The sequence below is a fragment of the Trachurus japonicus genome, chromosome 6, assembly GCF_045865225.1.
Source record: "Trachurus japonicus isolate A0001 chromosome 6, Traja_1.0".
NCBI lineage: Eukaryota > Metazoa > Chordata > Actinopteri > Carangiformes > Carangidae > Trachurus > Trachurus japonicus.
The window spans coordinates 21,703,353-21,724,866 of record NC_140912.1 but is presented as its reverse complement, the minus strand read 5'-3'; the positions used below and the strand labels follow the sequence as shown (position 1 = coordinate 21,724,866).

Genomic DNA, 21,514 nt, shown 5'->3' with positions numbered 1-21,514 from the left:
AAGTTCTGGGAAGGCCATGAAGTTTATCTAAGGTCCTGAATGTGTGATCAGCAGTCTGAGCTGAGCTCGCCCCGAGGTGCTGCCCACAGCACAGTGTAGAGGCATTTGGTGCAAAACCAGTGCTAAAGGGTGCACATGTTGTTGCACATTAAGGTGGTCTCAACTCTGTGGGACACACAGAAAATTAGGTTGCCATTTCCTGTCCTTTCTATCTGAAGTTCACAGACCACAAGTCAAATTCTTAAATTCCAAATTTTGCCCCCAAAAGTATGAAAGTATGAAGAGAGGATAATTCCTTATGCATAATGGTTTCAGATAATCAACAATTAAGTAATCAATATTAAAGTTATTGTTCTTGTTGCATTAATGTGCAAGTGTTTTTTTTTTCATTCTGTTGGTATATTGGAACCATAGACTGTAAAAAGAATGGACGTAGCGTCCGTGACGTCACCCATTGGTTTTGGGGAGTCGTTTTTGTGACTCAAATATGGCGGCCTGAACAGCGCCATGTTGGATTGGCCGGCCGAGAACCCGCCCACTGGCCTCGAAGCAGCTGTCCACGGAGCTGCTCGGACCTGTCACTCAACGTTTCCGCGCCCTAATTGGCCAGAGTTTTAACCTAATAACAGTAAAACGGTAGAGTTAAAAAAAATTCACCCCCCTCAGAGTGTGTGCGGGGGTAGAAACTATCAATTGAGACAAAAAAACGTTCTGACACCAGGCTTTTAACATGTTTACTGAGGATGTAAAGTCGGCGATTTTAACATGGGGGTCTATGGGGAATGCTCCCTTCTGACACCAGCCCCCAGAGGAATCCGAGGGGATTGCAGTTTGTCGAACGCGGAAGTGAGCTTCACTTCTCAGACCGACAACTGCCCCCTTGATTGGAACAATCAGCAACAATGCATCATATTTTAGAAAATTATTGAATGGTTTGTCTGAAAACTTATAATCTGAAAGTAATCAACTATAGCAAATCAATGTATTGGAAAAAGGTGGTATAACATGTAAACATGTTTTTGTGTAATATTCTTCAAAAAAAGTGGAAAGATACTGGTTCAAGAGAGGTTCAAATACTTTCTCTTGGGTGGAGGATTTGTGTGAATAGCTACTTGCTCTAGTCTAGTGGAGACCCTCATCTCTTTGCAATCACAAAGGTATCACCTGTGTATTGTGGTTATAAGAAGCCAGAAGTCTCTCTCTATGCAGTCTGATATTTCCAGCTGTCCTCCGAACAGCCCTCCTGTTCACCGAACCCCTACACACCTCACCCACAGCTTCAGTGTGCTGCTCCACCTCCTGCCTCCCTCGCTGAGCTGTTGTCATCCATCTTTTCAAGTGCTGCTGGACCATACAGTCACTGTGGCAGCGCTGCTTTTAGGTGCTGCTTAGCCTACTTGGTTCAAGCCAGTGACAGCCAAGCAAATAGAGCAAATTGGATGGATGCAGCTTCCTCTGCCAGAAGAGCCGACCCTAATAGTTCACTTCAGATCTCGGCTCAGCCCTTCCTCATCTGTCACAGACACACACACCACACAAACACTCTCTCTCACAAACACAGAAACAAAATGCGCAGTCACTTGTTTTCAAGCTCTTGGCCCCAATGTTTTTCACCATGTTCTCATATCCTGTGCTCCATCTGCCTCTCCTCTCGCTCTCTCTCAATTACTCTATCTGAGTGTGTGATTTGCACATACTGCGCTGCATGTGTTCCGACACAAAACACGCCGTGGGTCTCTGAGGGAGTGCAGCAGAGGTTGAATTTATCATTTCATTCACTGTGTAAGTTGCGCAGGTGTGCAAAAGGTTACAATAGCAGAAATCGGTTTTGCAATCAGTCATCGTCGCCTAGAGGCCATCAATAATTGATATCCTGCTTGAAGAATGCATCTGAGTTTGACATTTTCAGAGGTAGGACCGCATGTGCCGGTGTGCTTCATTTCACCACGGTGGTGCCTCGTTCCTCCTCTCAGTAGTAGGCCTACTTGGTAATGAAGGTTAATGATCATAATGGGACGCTGGTGGAGGAATCTCCTCCCACCCCATATGATCTGATCTTCTTAATCAGATTCAGGCTTTAATCCCAAAGCATTTGGCCTCTTCAATCATAGATTTCCTTCCCCAGCAGGGAGTGAGAGATCATAGTTACTAAGTAGTTAAATAATTAACACTCCAGATCTTTGACAGGAGAGAGCAAGGGCCTACAGGCAACACATAGCCTGACCAAGAAGTGTAATGTTGAATTTCCTGAGAGGAAAAAGAAAACAGGCAAAACAAATGTGATTCAATTCCATATGCATGAATAGGAAATATCTGTGCAATGCATAAAATTCAAGAGAATTCCTCGCTTCATGTATTTTTCAGTGGCTTTGGAGATTATCTGAAAGCTAACGTGTCTTCCTGGCCGCATCCCGTAACTCTCCCCCCTCTATGCTCATCCTTTTCTTTTACAGAAGTAGACTTCCAGCTGTGAGTAAGACGGTGGTGAGGCAGAGCCGCGTAGCTGAGCTGATGCAACATCACGCCAGGTATAAAACGGACGGACACATCTGTCTCACCAGCAGAGTGTGTGTCACCCTCTCAGCTATACTCTATGTGAGTCAGAGAGCACTCTGGACGTCCGTCTGTCCAGAGGGAGACAACGACTGAACTGAGAGAATAGTCAGAGCATAATGACAGGGCTGAGTCACTCATACATAGTGGCTTTCCATTCTGCACTGTGCTAATGGTGTGGGTGTTTCTCAGGCATCAGCTTTGATTGTTAACAGTTTCCCTGTTGAGGGTTCAATCTGAGCAAAAGCTACTTTGTGCTCTCAATATTTCTATATTTCTCATTAAAATGATTAAATCACAAAGGTAATGGGATGCAAAGTACTGAGAAAGAAATATTTTGGCGAGATCTGTAATCATTACATAAGTGTGCCATTATTAATTGATGCCCTTATAAAACTTAAATCCCGACAAAAATATCTAAAAGGAAAGTCAGACTACTCTGATGCATTACTTCTAGGCAATACTTGTGTTGATGTCTGCCGTTACAAGGCTGTGTAGTGAAATGTTTCATGTGTTTTTAAAGAGAGAGAAAAAGAAGCGAAGGACAAAGCGTTACAGTCGCTGTCTGCATCTGTCTATTCACAGCGTCTGTTATTCAGCCAGTCTCTGATCCACTTAGAGAATGAAATGAGAGTAAAAGAGAAACCAGCATATGTTAGTAATAAAGGAGAGTCATGAACAAAATAGACATACACCTTCTCCTGTGGTAATCTGTACCACATGGCTTTAGTTCAGCTGGGGGTTGAGCAAACTCACTCGGTTGGACTATACAGATTGAGAAGACGTCCAACATTCAGCTGTTTAAGTGCAGAGTTGGAGAAAAGGCAGCTTGGCGCTGGAATACGTGGTCGGCTCTAATGCTAATAATGTTGATTGATACTGGAGCAAAGTCTGGTTGTCTGGCATAGTTCTCATTTACTTTCTCTCACATCACCCACGTGCAGCCCCGCCCACTCTGCTGTACAAGCTACAGTTACAGATTGTAGCTTGATCCGGAGGCGATCTGTCATGGCTCAGACACATGTCTGTTTGCAGAGTGAGGCTCCCTGACAGGGCCTTCCACATCTGGATTGACAGAATTATTAGAGTCCTGGCAGACACGTAGAACGGGACAAGGTTACCTCCACTCAGCGCTGACTTTCCATCAAGGCAGTGGCAGAGTGTGGATTTGTTATAGCTGCAGTGAATAAGAAAATTGGCCTGAGACAGAGGGAAGAAAAATAAAGAAGCAAACACAGGGAGAATGAGAAAAGAGCAGGTAAATTAAGACAGAAGGCAGGGAGCATGGAGATACAAGTATAAGATTTCAATCCTATTTACATCTTCATTAGTCTCATTGAAATCATCTGGATAAATCCTTCAGGCTCTGGTTGTGGCGATTGCACACTGGGAAATAGAGAGATGAGTATTGTATTCACTTAACTCAACCATGCATAGGATATGTACGTAATGATACACACGCTGTCCGAAGGTCAGCGTGCGGCGCTCTCATGGGAGGTAATGAGATACTGGTCCAGTGGAACAGAATCAGTACTGCATCAGCACATTTCAACATCTCTAACATGTCCTTCCACTGTTTACAAGTAAACCTACTTACTTGATCGGAACCCAATAGAAAACTAATCTGAGTGAAAACAAGGCTGCTATTTTGGTGTCTCACAAGAAATAAACAAGTTCACTGTCTCAAAGGAAAATGTAAAAATCAAACAGAAAGATATTAATGAGAAATGTCCAATAGTTGCAATCTAATATAATCTTACTGAATATGTGAAATGTGTGTTAAAAATACTTTTCGTATATGTCTAATAAGACTCTGTTTTTCCCAAGCTCAGTGCCATTTTGCTTAACCTGCTTCAACAGACCAGAATGCATTGCAGCAAGAAAGTCTCTTAAGAAGATGTGCAACTCTTGCATCAATAAGAAAAACTTTTTCCCTCTTGGTTTTACTGTCACTATCACCTTCACTACTGATCCCTCCACATGCAAGAGAGCAAAACAAGTTCAAGTAAGTTTCTACACAGTCTATGCTTCAAAACACATCCCAGAAATTGAAGGGCATTTAGGGAAATGTGGGAGAACAGATACTGATTCAGAAGAGCTGCGGGCAGACTGAGCGAAAGTGGATACATACAGTATAGGTTGATGTAAATATAAATCTATTCTGTAGTTCGTCTTCCTTCGGGCTCCACACACTTCCATTCCAAACCATTGAGCAGCATGTACAAGATTCAGTAATGACACAACAAACAGCAGTGATCAGTGCAAACCAGTGTATATACATCCATACGTCCAAGGATAATTATGTCCTGCAGTCAAAGTATATGTTTATTCCATGGGAGCGCTGGCATGTCAAAAGCAGAGTGTGTTTATTTCTGTCACGTGAACTATATCTGCTCTGTGTTTATACAGCTGATGTATTCGTCATGTGCAGGGGAAACACGCATGAGGTGGTTTACAGAAGGCTAAAATAATGGAATGAAGTGCAGCTCCCCACCACCATCACCTCAAAAATCCCCGCCGTGTTCACACCCCCACAGCTTAGTGCACTATAACTGTGGATTATAATAAAAAACTGCAGGATTGTTGAAGAGTGGCTGCTGAGAGGGTGTATGGGAGCAAATCTTCTTCACCTTGACTAATCCTCTGTAAATGTTCAGGATACCCGAGGATTCAGGGATAAAATAGGACTCATTTTCCTTATAGAAATAATTTGACATTTTGGAAAATATACCTTTTTTAAAAAAAAAAAATTTATTAGGAGTTAAATAAGAATGTCGATGCCACTCTTATGTTCGTCTCTTCAAATGGCTATTTGCAAGATTCACTATTGCCACATTGTCAGTGTTGACTTGTTAACTCAACAATCTGTAAGTTTATATGCAGAGGCTACAGTCCTCACTGCAGCTGGCCTCGGTTTGAAACCCGAATCTGGTGGCCCTTTGCTGCATGTCATTCCCCCTCTCTCTGCCTTCCAATGTCTAACCCTAACCCCATTTAACAGTCTGTAAGTTCAGCATTAAACTTTGTTCCTTTACAAACTATTGAAGTTATCCTGTAAACCAGCTAGCTCTAGCCATTCTCGTGACTTTTCAATAGCGACTCACTGTAGCCTCCAATCATCCCTGTGGATGTAGCGGTGCTCAGAGGGCGTATTCTAACAACTTCAATCAGTAACGAAGGTTAAAGCTTTTGTTAAGCAACAATCACCCACTAAAACTTACAATCAATCTCTTTACATATAAGGCTTGTTAGCTTAGCTCAAACACCAGGAACAAAGGTAAACAATTTCAGTCCAAGTCCTGATGCCGTCTCTAATGCTCACCCATTGTTCTGTTGTATCATGTTTGTTTCCTGGTGTCTCTATTGGTTGCCTGGCAATGTCATGGTGACAAGTATCCAGAAAGTCACTGCACCCAGTAGCCTATAGAAATGGTCCCATACATAACTCACCTTATAAAACCCTTTTTTATTAACTATAAAGCAAGATTTGAGAGATGCTGGTAGGCAGATTTTTTTTTGTTATCGCCATAAAAAGCCACTCTCTGTGCAAAGCTATATCCTTCTGCTGGCTGCAGCTTTATATTTAACACACAGAAGTGAGAGCCATGTATTTACCCCTGTGTCAAACAATTCATTTTACTGCATCTGCTTTATATTGCTTCCAGTTCTGACACTCTGATATCAGTGTGAGATGCTGAAGCTGAAGTCATCTGGACAAAAAGTAGGAAAAACTGAGTGCTCTCCATTCATCCTAAAGAACTCATCTTAGCTGCTTTTAAATTGGACTCGATGGGTACTCTGGATAGATAAGGGCTCCTCTTCACACCGACTGACTGACTGGCTGGCTGGCTGGCTCTGCATGGTGCTGGGCTGATGGTTGATTTGGAGAAATGATGTCCTGATATGACAGTAAAATCAGCAGAGGATTATCACACACACACACACACACACACACACACTGAGAGGGGGCTAACTGTCACTGCAGATGGTTTTCTCACAAGTAATGAAGTTACAGTATAAGCCCTGTTGCCGCTGGCAGGTCCTCTGACTGTCATGTTAGTGATTAAACAGCAACAGATGAGATGATGCTGGCCTAAGTGGATTGGCAAAGTGCAGCTTGTTACTGATGCTGACCATGATAGGAGACGGTGTGTGTGCGTGTTTGTGTTGTGTTAATATCTTGGAATTTGGTTCATAGTTCACCTAATGTCGCTCCAGAAGCATCTACCACGTGTCCCGGCATGCAGCTTTCTCTAACAGACATATCACTTTTCTTAGACTTCTGGTGCGAGGCTCACATCAAAGTTAAAAGCTTGTTTACCACGATCTTCTTCATAGGTTCCTGCCAGACTGCCTGATATTTAAACAAGATCATTTCCCTCTGCACAACAATAGGAATTCAGAGCTACAAAAAAAACGGTAGATACTGATGCTTCACCTAACTAATCCGCTTGCTGGTACTTGTTTGCTCAGACTTTCTTCTTGCTATAATAAGACGTACACATTGCTTGTCTGGGTCTCATCTGTCACCCACTGCTTCTTTTATGGATTTTCCTGTTTTGATCCTTGCCATCTGTGCCTCTTCCTCTCCCTCTGCACTTCTTCCAAAGTCGACATCATGAACAATTCATTCTTAGCCAAGGCTTCACTGGATTTGGCTCTGTAGTACAGAGTAATTGTAAAACTATTTTAGTATATTCTCTAAAAGCTAATACCCAATATTGAGGTATAGGTAAACTTGCCACCTATGCATTGAGAAAACTTAGGGGAGAAAAGAAAACACCCACAAGATTTAAAACAGCTCTCTCCTGAAGGCGGGAATAAAGCTCCCTTGATAATGTCATCCACAGGAGAAAAATAGTGTAGCTTTTCCACTGGAGGTAAATCGGAAGCTAAACACATTACACAGAGTGATTATAAAAGCAATAAGTGCACACTCTCAGGGTTGACATTGTCAGGGCTATAATGGAGTAAATCTCATTTTGGTGTAAAAGGTCAAGCATAAAAATGAGAAAAATCCACTAAATTAGCACCACAACTGCGGCAGCTGGAGCAGCATTTTCTCAGATGACATCACAGAGTGGTGCTGTGGTTTTTTTAGCCTTCAAAAATATTGATTCAAGTGGCCACGATTGTAATATTCAGCTCTTTTTCTGTCAAAGTCTGCAGTGAATAACCTCTCCAAAAGATCCTGAACAGAGGAAGGTGAATTCTTATTTTGTGTCTGTTCACTGTGTAGAAAGGCTGCAGTCACTCTCACGTACTGTAGTGGCTGACTAATGCTGAGCTTATGTCCTCCAGCTGCATGTACCAACACACATGACTGACACTGTGCAACTGACACTTTTTTTTTTATACAATCCTCTTAGGTGCACAACAAGAAAAAAAAGAGGATGTTACAGAAGACAGAGGACACCCGATCCATCGTAGGCGCTGCCAGCTGGGTGCAGAATTAACTGTATTCTATCACCTGTCTCCTCTTAATCAGCTGAAGTAAACTTGGCTAGAGCTCTCCCTCGCTGTACCAGCCTCCATGTCACATCAGCATTCCTCATTTCCCTCCCAAACATACAATTAATACCAGATCTGCTCCTGGGCCCCTGTGTGACTCTGTGTGAATGTGTGTCTCCTTCTCTGTGTGTGTGTGTGTGTGTTACTGTGAAAGGGTTTCCCTAGCTCAGATATGTTATATCTCACTCGCTCCCCAGACATAATGGGGACTGGTTTCCACCGGTACAGAGTGGTACCACAGTTAGACCGCAGTCATTCCTGTCTGCCTGGCTTCCTCACAGCACGTGTGCACCAGGCACCGACCTCGCACATCACCGCTGACTATTGGGGATAAAAAAGACCTGTGAATGGAATGGGATCTGTACTCTCTCACCCTTGTGAAAGGCTACCATAAGAGCACAAAGTAACATAGCACTGGAAGGGGGAAAGTGTCACACACTGTCTGCACATCACACTCCAGACAAGTTCCCTACTTAACTGTAGGTGATATGTGCACAATATAGAACTATTATGAATTTACCAACCAGTATGGATGTAGACTATACCAACCAACGCTATGATGTAATTCCACCAATGGGAGGCAGCCTATAAACTGTTTTCTTGTCTGTAACAACATCTATTGCACGTCTGTCCGTCCTGGGTGAGGGATCCCTCCTCTGTTGCTCACCCTGAGGTTTCTCCAATTTTTCCCTGTTAAAAGGGTTTTCTATGGAGTTTTTCCTCAGTGGATGTGAGGGTCTAAGGGCAGAGGATGTTGTTGTGATGCCATGTAAAGCCCTTTGAGACAAACTGTTTGTAAAAACGGGCTATACAAATAAAATTGCCTTGCCTTGCCTTGCACCAAACTGCACCTATGTCTGTCGGAAGGAAGAAGACAAATTCGCTGCAACCTGCACCAGCTGCTTTGTTAGGAAACAAAGACATGGCTGATGCGACACAAACACAACAAATAGGACAGAAGGAGTTGTTCAAAAAGGCTGAGACAACTTCCAAGGTTCGCAGTCTGACAACAACCAGAAAATGGTCATTAGCAAATTATGTTGGAGGACAGAATATACCATCACATACAGTAAATGTTGTGGTTCTGGTTTTCACACATGATGTGAGCGATGTCTCACTTTTGACTGCTAAATGTGTCGGGTCCACCAGATCATGTTGTGCTGTTCCGATGTTCTGCTTTAAAAGGAAAATCCCTCCTCACTTACACACTTTACACTCTAATGGTTCACTGGTTTCTGAGCAATGTGCCACACTCCTGTAATTTACTATTTTTGTGTATCCACTTTCCCCCAAATTTGCCCCTTTCGGCTGGTGATTTTCCACATCTCCCACAGTGCCTTTTCACAAGACTCGGAAAGGTGTGCATTAGCGTCGGTGACAGCGGATGATTTTTTTTTCCAGGCAAGAAAAGGTAAGAGTGAAAAAGAGGACAATGCCACAGAGCAGCACGCCTAGTTGTTCAAATTACCTCAAATTACCCCTCAGATCTGTTGTATATGACATGCTGCTGGCAAACGCTCCACAAAGATGCAAGTGGTAGCTGCATTGAAATTCTGTTGAGGCTGCTAACAGTGAATTTGGTGTCTCTGACAGCTCCAAGATGGGTTTCGCTCTGTGTGATTGATGAATGCCAATGCAAAATTTTGACTTGACAAAGAAGGCATTGCTTATTTATTCTGCAGGGCTGCCACTAAAAAAAATCCTGATTTCTGATCATCACCATGTGTGAAGAAAAAGATGAGGTGTGAGCAAATAAATTAAACCACATTAATAACAGCTTTTCTCTTTGGACTGAAATGGTCTGCATGCATTTTGGCCACCTGTTTGTGTCCATAACAAAATTAAATCAGTGCCACAAAACAAAGCGAGTCAAGCAACATTATCTACACTCGTTTTAAATGACTTGAGGGTGAAATTTGGCAGTAAATCTTTCAACATAACTGGTTCTGCCCAGACTTGAAAGTCATCTCACACCTAAAAAGTGTGATTAGAAACTGGTCCTCGGGGTGGTAGCCTACATATCCCTGAACACTGGGTATCATGTTCACACTAGACATTTTCTCTGACATGCACGTCATTAAGGAAATCAAAGAATCACTGTGTTCCCGTGTCTAGAGGGAGCCATAAGAAATATCCCACCATATAGAGCAGTTTCCTGTTCTGACAGGATACCACAGTCGAAAAGAAGGGAAACCCAACACCCACCTGCAAATAACACTGAGTCAGAAGTGGTGAGAGGAGCCCCTGACATCTTGATGCATGTGTATGGGTGAGTGAGTCTGCCTGTGTTGAGCTGGTGTGTGGGAGGCTGGCCATATGCTACATGTGCCAGTGTGAAACTGCGAGCTGCCCTGGGTGCCAGAAAGACATTATAGTATGGGATAATTATAGATCATACTGTATGTTATGGAGTTAATCCATGAGAAAGAAAATCTCCACCCTGTTCTCTCCTTTGTTTTAATTAGCATTAATACATTTTGAAGATTTTACAGAGCAGTTTTGAGAAGTAGATTTATTTACATTCTCAACACTGTGAGGAACTTCACAATAAGCCATGTCAGCATGAATGTTTCTCAAAATGTTAAACTATTGTTAAAAAGCTTTAACCTCCTGTCTAATAGAGAAAGGTCAATTCCCCCTCTCAAACTCAAATAGAAGTTTCAGGCGTTCAGAAAGGACGACACCTAACAAAGTAACTCCCTGATTGAATCTACGGCACAAAAAAAAATTAGCTCTGGTGGGAGAGATGCAATAAAGATATTCATAAAGGCCTCCTCACAAAGCTGGGTCACCAGCGTTAGCATAATATGAAAAAATCACCTCAATTACTTGGCAGAGAGAGGCAGAGACAACGGATGGAGCGATACAGGGGTTCAATTTGGCAGGCGGTGGCTCCGTTAAGGTCAACCCACCCTCGGACTGATGGGTGTTTGGTTTTACTGGGAAGACAACAAATGATGTGCATGTGTCTCTCGGCCTCATCTGTCACTGTGGATAGAGGGCGCTTCGAGGTTTAGAGGTCCCGCGGTGTCACAGTAAGAGATGTAGTGGAGGAGGAAATACTCTACAACGTGGAACTTCCTATATATTGATGCACACAGAAGTACACCTCCACTGCCCATGACTCTGTCAACCTCAGATTTACAATAACCGACAGCAGTAGCTAAGTAGCTGGTGAACATTGCTGGTAGGGGTGGGCGATATGGCAAAAATATCATATCACGGTTTTTGAAAAATAAAATAACGAACTTGATTTTATCACGATCTAAAACAGACAATTTAGGTCAAAGAGGCTTTCTAAACAAATTTTAATGGGCTCTATGCACAGCTCCACTACTTCCTGAACTTAAGGCAGCTCCTTTATTTCCTGTCTTACATTATTAGACAAACTGATTAATCCAGGTGTGTCTGAGTAGTCACAATGATCAGACACACCTGGATTAATCAGTTTGGGAGCTGCCTTTAAGAAATTCAGGAAGTAGTGGAGCTGTGCATAGAGCCCATTTAAATAGTTGCAGTTTTGCTAACATGTGCAAGTAAACATACTCTGATAAAATGCACTCTTGCAACATAAAAGGTGCCCCAGACGATTCTACGATCTCTGCACTTTGGCAGATCATCTACACACTCTAATCCTTCAGTAAGCGGAATGCTTGTGTTAATATAAGTCTTAAATAGTTATATCTTCCAACAGCAATCACTTATATAGAGTGTTTGGTCTGAAACACGGGTCTGTCAGTCACTCTGCTCTGCTGTAAGCCGAGGAGAAAACTTTCCTTGTATCCTACAACCTTTATCCAATGAGGAGAGAGAACGGCATAAAGGGGCAGTCCTCTCTGTGTGTGCAGCCAAGGGATGCGCGTGAATGTGGTGACGTAGGGACGAGGGCGGGGACTGCTAACTCCATCCACTGACAGGATGTTAGCCAAAACCACCGGATCACTTACTTCTGCTTTAACTATTTGGTACTAGGCAGATGGGCAATGAACCAAAACAGTATAAAACCTAATGATGTGACATTGTTATTCTAAAAAATTCCATTACAGCAACTTTAAAAATCGTTTTTAATGCTACTACTACTCTTACTACTCATTACCCAACATATACAGCATGGACTTTGTGCACACTATTAGTCCAAACTCGTCCCTGAGCCTGAGTATGCAGAGTGTCTGATTGTTGACATTCAACACTTTACAGTAAGTGTTCTTGCTGTAAACTCTGACAATACTACAGCCTCTTTAAATGGTTTCCCCATCCTTTCATTGTGTGAGGTGGGCTACACTAATGAGTTTGATTGTAACTGTGCAGCTCAACTCTTACAAACGTGCTACTGTAAACTCACCAACAGTGTAAACAAACTGACACGTGTGTTTAAAAGGTTTCATTGTGGCTTCAAAGCAAAGCAGTACAGTGACATAAGGTGCTGTTTCCATGCTGCCGCAGCCTTCTGTTGGTGATTCATCAATACAGTCACAGAGTCTTTATTTCTTTCTTTCTGTCGGACTGTCTCTCTGTCTTTCTCTCCCTCACTCTATAACTCAGTTTTATTCACATCACTCTGCATAATGCATGATAGCACACAGGTCCCCCAAGGCCTTTCATTACGTAAACCTGTTGCAAGAGGAGCCACAGCAGCACTTTTACAACATCCATCAAAACAGGGGCAAGCATGTGTAAGTGTGGTTTGTGATGTATTGCTGCTTAAACTGTGGTGAGGCCCGAAATACAATTACACTTACTTTGAAAGCACACACATACACACAAAAGGCATTTCTTAACTCTTGGAAAGCCAATGTGAAACACAGCAGTGAGGTAATATGTGGTTTTATATAGCCAGGAATGAAAAACATCCTTTCTCTCAGGGGAAAAAGGAATAAAACTAACCTCTGCAGGGCGTCATGTAAGAAACCAGGGAGAGAGATCTTCACACTGAAAGCTCTGAGAATGAGACATAAAGCCTCTGGGTATCAGGTCTGGCTTCATCATTTTGCATTTGCAGCTGCATCATTTCACCCATGAAACTACCACATATAAAAAAGGTATATAGAAGACATGAGAGAATGACTGCAATATAACTGCATAGAGGATAGGAGGCAAGAGGGCCACCCTCTCCCAGCCTGATCTTCTCTGGCAGTCATCATCACCTGCCTGCAGCTCTCCTCCACTGGAAGGGAAACACTACGTCAGCTGTAATAATAATAACAATGCTCTTTTGCAGATGTCTTTCAGTGAAATTTCACCTTTTCATATCCAGGACTCAAGAAAATCTGAGGGACCCTTCTCTACAAGTGCTCACAGCTCATAATTGATGTTGCAGGTGAGCCTTGGTCTTAACCTCATGAAGATGGGTTGGCTTTGTAATACCAATGCCAATGGCTACAGTGAGAGAAGAGGGGTGCTCTTCAAGTGATGTGATGTGAGGATGTGGGGAAAGACCCTGTTGCAGTGACTTACAGTATAGGCCAGTCAGAACTCACCGTTTGCATTCTTCCCACAGATCAGGTGTTGCCAAGTCTGCAGTGACCCCCATATCTCTGCATCACTGTTGACGGCCTGCTCCAGGCTCTCCACACTGAACTTGGGGATCCCGTTATCCCGCTCCAGCAGGGCACTGCTCAGCACCCGAGCGTACACCTCACGGAAGAGACTCTCCATGCACGCAGCCAGGTAGATGGCCGCGTGCTCGTGGATCCTGACCGCGACCCGACTGTCGACCATCCACCTGAAGAACTTCCCCACGTTGAAGATGAGTCCGCAGCGTACCGACTTGCCTCGGCTGAACTTGTCCTCCTCCGTGCTCATGTTGTACAGGGACAAGGCACCGAGGGCCGCGCTGATGCAGTTCACCGAGACGGTCCACGACAGGGCGATCTTTATGGCACTTTGGATCTCGTATTTGGTGCATTTTCCGTAGCGCAAACTCAGGCGCTGCGCCTCCTTGGAGACCCTGACCAGGGCCCGGCTGACCAGCACCGAGAGCCTGAGCAGGACGTCCTGCGGGGGGGTCGGCAGGCTCATCTCCTCGTCCCTGCTCAGTGCGCTTGCCACTTCCCCGAGGCTCCACGGCACATCCTCAAGCTCGGGTAGTTTAGCGCACTGCACGGTGCACTCCAGGATCTCGGCGTCTTCGACCAGGACCGTGTTAACAGTGTCCAGACTGTTGTGTCGACTGTGCATCGAGTCAGTTAAATGCCAGTAGTTCGCCCCATGTGCATCTGAGCAGCACAGCGACGCACTGGAAGATCTGAAGGAGTCGGCGGCTCCACCATAACCCGAGTCTAGCGTCAAATCCTCCAGGGTCCTCGCTGCTGACTTGCTACTCCTTGCCATAACTGCACTTCATACTGTAAAAGAGGGGCTTGGGAAAAAGTGGAGGAAAATGTTCAAGACGCCGCAGGTTTGGACTGTGCGCACGTGCCTCTTGAGAGCTGTGATGATAAGTGAGCGACTGTCCTGTTTTTAGTGAAAGTCCATCCGGGGCTGTGGAGTAAAGTTAAGGAGTAGTATCTCACCACAGTGCATTCACAGACACACTGTGTCGTACCCGCGTTGTGCCTGACAGATGGAGGCGGGGCCGTGGAGACTCGAGCTCAGCTGTCAGCCAATAGACTCTCGGGATGAAGCAGCAAAGCGTTTTAATTGGATCTCTTTAGAGCTCCAAAGAAGAAAAAAAAAAGTCATTGATGTAGCCCATGATGAGGTTTATTAATAAAAAACAAAAAAGTGATGTAAACAGTCACAACAAAACTTGTTTTATTCATTACCAGTTACGGGGGGAACATGATTTCCCTATGTGGATTAGAATAAACACAGAAATCCTGTCAAGTGTTTGGCCCTCTGTGTAAAAAGAAAAAAAAAATGCAGAAGACAGAAATTGCAGTAAATAATAAATCATATAATCTAGAAGCAGCTGCTTTTATATAACCACATTAGAGGACGAGTCCTCCAGAGTATCAGGCTTTTCAGATATTTTCTCAGGGACCATGTCAGATGGTAACATGACTCAAGACCATTAATAATAGATTGCATGCATAATGTATCCTTTGTTCCTCTGGAGGAGAACTCATTGAAAAGATCTGAATTACTTTCAAGGACATTAGGGATCACTCACAGGATCTAACCTGGGGTATATCTGTTTTGTTTACCCCCACTAAACTCACTGTCTGGCTCTGAGGAATCTGTATGAACCTCATAGCCAAGGTGACAACATGAACAAGTGCAGTTTAAACAATGGAGATATTTTATACTCAGTGTGGCGTTTGGGTAAATGTGCTGAAAGTAACTGCAGGGATACTGTAATACTGGCACAAGCAGCCCAGTGCAAGCCAGGGACTGTAAAATGTCTGAGGACTTGGATCTAAACTGTTGGTAGGAATCATTACTTCATGATTTGGAGGTTGCTTACTGATCTGGCTGAGTTTACATCCCAGACAGTGAAACTGATGCCTCTGTATGTGAAAGCAGGTTGGACCTCATATAGGGCAACAGTGAACCCTGGTGTTGTGTACCGGTAGTCAAACTTCAGTTTTATTTGTCAGTGCAGAAATGACATCGACTCCGAACACAGAGGAAAAATTGCATACAGCACAGAAATGAAAGTTAAAATAAATAAATAAATAAAATAAACACACACACACACAATTGATTGATAATGATATTGTCCATAGCAGCAGTTAGTTTGTCAATAAAACGTTGAAATGCATTTTATGTACGGCTGAAAAATAGACATTCGCCTTATAACATTAAGAGATGCAAGTGTTATCACATTCATATCTTTAACAAGCCTTCAGCCATCTCTCTGGTGCTTTAACATAAGAGGAATGGGCGTATAGACCTATAGAAAGACACCTATAGGAAGCATGCTGTTCAGACTTAGGGATGTGGTCACAATGGACAGACCTTCGCCAAGGTAACTCTTGTCCATCTGCTATTATCACACGATGAAGGAGATTGCCACAGACTTTACTGTTATGAAATCAGGCCCTTTCTCCTTTTCACTGATTTTAATCACAGTCATTTCTCAGTCACTTCACTGTCGACTCATTGACTTTTCTATTGTTAGAGGGGGGGGAAAGCCATCCCTGTTGAGCACCAATGAATTCTGGGGAACCACTGCTGTGAAAATTGAAACAGCTAAATCAGGATTTAAAATTAACATTGTCTTTTCAAGTCTTCGTGGTCATGGAGGATCATTTAACCCATAAGAACCCAGACCCATTTATCCTTGAAGGAAAATTAAGTGGGGTGAAACACAGACCAAGTGGAATGCATGGAACACATTTTTGAAGTTTTTTTTAAAATAGCGCCACCTATTGTCAGAGATCTGGAATGTTGCATATATGTCACATCGGGCTTTTTTGGTAACTTAAATTTTCACTTGAAAATAAATGGGCTTGACATTTTCTTTTGCTCTGTAACACAAATTTGACCTTTTATTTGCATTTCCATAACCTATATCAAAATTACAAATTTGCTGGTTATTATTAACACCTTTTTAAGACAAGTTTCAGAACAAAAAAGGGCAAACACTATAGAAATGCGAATATTGCCTCATATTGAAGGCTTTAACCAGTTACTGAAGCCTTAAAAGCTGTGCAACCACAATTTTCTTTCCAACTACAAATACCTTGGCATCTGGATGGACAGTTGTCTTAATTTTAAGCACCATATCACCACCCTCATTGCTAAACTAAGAACAATACTTGGCTTTCTGTACAGAAATAAGCACCGTTTCCCTACTCACCACAGGAAAAAAATTGGAGACACTATTTTTTCTCTGTTTTAGAGTATGGAGATGACATCTATGGAAGAGCTGCTAGTTCCACTTTGATTCCACTGGATGCTGTTTATCACTCAGCCTTACATTTCATTTCCAATGATTCATATAATACTCATCACGGCACTCTTTATCAAAATGTCGGCTGGTCATTTCTGACAGTAAGGGGACAACAGCATTGGTTTTTATCCATTTTTAAAGCCCTGTCACAGTTATTGTCTCCTTATTTATCATCTCTGTTAACTATAAAATCAGAAAACATTGGTACCCACTCACAGAACTGATAGTTGGGTCATATTCCATTCGTCAGAACTGAGCTGGGTAAAACGTCCTTTTCTCACAATGCACCACATGGGACCCTCTCTCCCATCAGTACAGCAGTCCAGAACCCTTGTCTCAAACCTGGTTCATGACTGTTTGACTGAGTTAACTTTTCTTATTTGTTTCCTAATATTTTCTTATGTAAACTCTCATTCTTCTTTGCTGTATTTGTTGTTCTGTATACAACATCTATTGCGCGTCTGATGGTCGTCAGTACATCCTGAACACTGTATCCTATTTTGTTACAAAAATACAGCAAAAAAGCATAATTACATGAATATGGGACCAGCATGGGATACTAAAATCTTGTTCATTTACTGAGAAGAGTGTCTCTGCTAAATCTGTGGTTCAATTTCCGGACTGATATATCATTTTATTAAATATTGATTGAATTTGACATTATTTTTATGTTAACATTTTTAAATTATGTTTTAAATTGAACAACATAGAGTATATTAATTCAAAATACCTGAATCACCTAATTTAATTGAGCAGTTCTTTCCCATTTTCCTCATTGTGACATAGGCGTCACATGGTATTTTTCCTGACTTTTTTAAGGCTAAGGCCCGATGTGACCTATATGTCACAGCAATATTTTCTTAAGTTGTTTTATATGAGTTTCTTCAAAAAATGAGGTCAGAACAGGTTAAATACAACAAGGGACATGTTATAAAAGGATTTGCATTGTGAAATGGGTGGTGGCTTATTTTATTGACAGAAAGCAAGCTTTTTAAAAGTAGCTGCCTCTGTGAAATGTGCCAACTCTGCTGGCCACCATCTTGGAAATGTTGTCATGGATAGAGAGATTCACAGAGAGTCATGTGACTGCACCAGGATGTTGAGTAGATGTCACTTAGGGACTTCATGAGTTAAAAGTTCAACATCAATATGTGTAAGGGGCTTTCCAGGACACTTGAAGGCAGTGTGACACCTGTGTCACCGTGGGTCCTTATGGGTTAATTTAGCAGTTTTATGCCTGCGTTGGGTGCAAATTATCTCAATTTTCTGCTTAACCAGTAGTCCTTATTTAGACATATCAGCACATGATGAGCACAGCTTGAAATCAGAATATTTTAAAGCGCTAATTTCTACTTCTTTTCAAATCAAGGTGGACGACCTGAGCAAGGTGGACGACCAGGACTGTTGTTTTGATGGTTGGTTTGTCTGTCCATGTCCATTACTTTGTTCCAAACTGAAATGTCGTAACTGCTACTGGATGGCTCAGTATAACATATCCGTGGTTGTATCTTAATGATTTTGGTGATTCCCTATAACTTTTCCTTTACCAGCACTAGTCACTTTACACATATCCAGGAAATAGCTCAACAGCTTGTATGGATTTGCAAAATCCTTTATACTGTATATGACTGCTATAGTGCACACTATACCATGATAATGACCTTCAAGGGTTTGAGTGAAGAGTCTCTATTGGACAAACATGAAACATGGTTGGCCTGCAGACCTTCAATCAAGATGACATGCAGTTTATCAGGTTTTAGCCACAACCTTGCACTTTCATCAGATCAAACCGTCAATTAGTCATATCACATATATAAATAGATGTTATAGCATGTATTTTATCTTAAAGATTATTCTATCATCAGTCTCAGGACACTGCCTGAAAATGTGATAGGTAGTGTCACTGCCATCTGTTCATTGAGTCATAATCACTCATTGGCCAAGGCTGTCAGTGCTCTAGCCAAAGCAAAAAGCAAAAAGAAAAAGAGAAACAACAACAACAACAACAAACACACAAAAAAACAAAAACTTTCACATTAATTTTAATATAAAAAAGCAAGCGTTTCACAGTTGATACAATCCTGGCTAAGACTGCCATCTAGTGTCCACTTGAACAGCTGCATGTTTTCAATTTTACAATCAGCAATGCAGCACAATTACAACTTAAACCACTACTTTTTCAATTACTTGTTAGTGTGATTAAATCCTGACATGAGCAAGACACAAAAATGACAGCAATTCTTGAGCTATTATGACAACATGGATACAATTATGGGAAGTAATAATAGTATACAATGAGGAAGTTATATAGTGACTATGGTTGCACCAATACAGTGAACACAAAGCTACAATCTGATCCACTAAAGTGTTGTGGTCATAAGATGGCCTGAGTTATTCATTTTGACATGCCAGGGAAAGCGCCAAAAAATAGCATATTGTACACAGATCCACTATAATTGACTCTGGGAGATGTGGCCCAAAAGCCACTGAAGCAGATTGTGAAAGTTTGTAGCTGGAAAGAGAGCCAGAAAGCTTCAAGTCTGCCAGAGGTAATTATGCAACAGCCACAGAGCACTGCAGACTTTAATGCTGTATTTTAAGAGTTGCTCTTTAATGACAGATTGGTTTCTGAATTAATGAACAGGCTATCTAAAGCAAAGCTGGTTCATTTCCCCATTGAGTGTATTATTGACGCGGCCGATACAAAGTTGATAGGTTTCATTCATCCATGTTTTGACAGTGTGTGTGTGTGTGTGTGTGTGCCGAGCGGACCTGTTTAGAGACACGCGTCTGTATGGGACAGGCTTTTATTTAATTTAGAACAAACCTTATGCTCAGCAAAAAATGGAAAATATATATGGTTCTGTTGTTTGGCCACTGTTTAAAAATAATCAGAATATGACGAAAGAATCTGATCGATCCAGAGCAGCATTCATTTACAAGTTTAATCAGCACCAATTAAACTTCTAATTGTCTTTTTTTTTAATTGTATCATAGTTATCATTATCGCTCTGATTGCAAACATCTGCTCATCTGCCAATATTGTTAAATCTAGTGCGTTTTTTAACTAAATGTATTTTTCCAGTGTTTATCGATGTATTGATTTCTGTATTTCTGAACCTTTTGCAATGAACATTCTCAATCTCAGTGTGTTTTCTAAGGATTTTTAAAAAAATAAAGATGATGATGATGATTAAAGTGTGTCTTTTCCATGTAGATGATTCAGTTGAACCTAAAGGTAGAAGTAAAAACCTTTTTCCATCAGTAAAAACAACACTCTGTAGGTTCAGTAGTTACAGTATTTACCATACAGGAGTAATGACCAATTTGGCTCCCAACTGGACTGACCATTGAGTGCGTGTCAGTCCACCTCATTAAATTAAAAAAACAGTGTGATGATCACCTGAGTCTGATTCAGTCAGCATCCACTGGTGGTGTGGCAGTGGTTTTGAAGACAGGAAGTGGAGGAGCTGGTGGAGGTTTGGGCCGGCATGAGTGGAGGTGGAAGTCAGAACAGAGACTTCCTAATGCATAAACATGGGGCATTAGAGCCTGCACCTGCTGGGTGTTCATTTAAGGCCAGACTCTGACCTTGACAATGGTTTGGTGTGTTTACAGCCTCTGGTTCATCCTATAGCATCAAGGTGCTGACGGAGGTGAAGTCAAAACTCTGTCGTCTCCAGAGTTTATTTAATGAAGATTATCTCAGGAGGTCTGAAGCAGCAGCAGCAGCAGGAGGAGGAGGAGGAGGAGGAGACGCCTGTTGAGCTCAGCTTGATTAAACCTTCATCTGTCGGGGGAGAGACGAGTGAACGCACACGTCTTTACTTTGCTCAAAGGCTCCTCAGCAGCGAGCATGTGTTTATATTTAATGTCCAATCAGATTATTTTTTAAAGAGCTCTTTCATATTTTGTAAGATTTTTGATAATATTAAGAATAATAGTGACTATTTGTATAGAACAACAACTCTCTATGATCTATTATATTGTTTATATTGTTTCCTGATTGATCAAAGATAGTTTGGTTAACCAATATTTTTGTTTATTTGTAGGTAATGCTATGGACACATCAAGTTATACTGATGATAAAGATATAGAGTATAAGCAACAACACTGTTTGGACATTGCATAAACCTCCTACCCATGATGCATCAGTGGCCTTTTGGTTCATTTGAACACAAGCCACTATGACAGTTGATTCTATTATTGTACTAATGTGTGTATATATATATATATATATATATATATATATATATATATATATATATATACACATATATCCTCCTGAGACCCAGGAAAAAAAAGTTTTTGGATTTTGATTTTTTTTTACATAAATTAAGTGTTGGGATGGTAAAGAACAAATTGCAAAGAAAAAAATCTGAAATTTTTATTTTATTTTAATTTTATAACCTGTGCACTGTAGTGTACAACAGGACTATATTGTTCTCAAACGTGTAATATTTTGATGCTTATAATGTACATGGAAAGACTAGAATTATCATGTAAAATAAAATACAGTACTATATTATAAAAACTAATGTCAATTATAGGGTTTTCATTCTTTTTCATCAACTACACTATTTATCTTTGTGATTTCATCATTAGAGATGGTAT

General features: G+C 41.7%; 1 protein-coding gene across 2 annotated transcripts in view; it reads right to left on the bottom strand.

The window, feature by feature from the left end:
• abtb3b (ankyrin repeat and BTB domain containing 3b) overlaps positions 1-14,621 on the bottom strand; it is a 68,907-nt gene extending 54,286 nt beyond the window's left edge. The window contains exon 1 of one of the 2 annotated variants that reach the window (XM_085779796.1): positions 13,542-14,621. In XM_085779796.1, the coding sequence (XP_085635922.1) occupies positions 13,542-14,394 (853 nt within the window). In that variant the 5' untranslated portion in view covers positions 14,395-14,621. The remainder of the gene's footprint in view (positions 1-13,541) is intronic. The other variant, XM_085779797.1, reaches the window with a different exon arrangement.
• Positions 14,622-21,514: the final 6,893 nt, after the last annotated feature.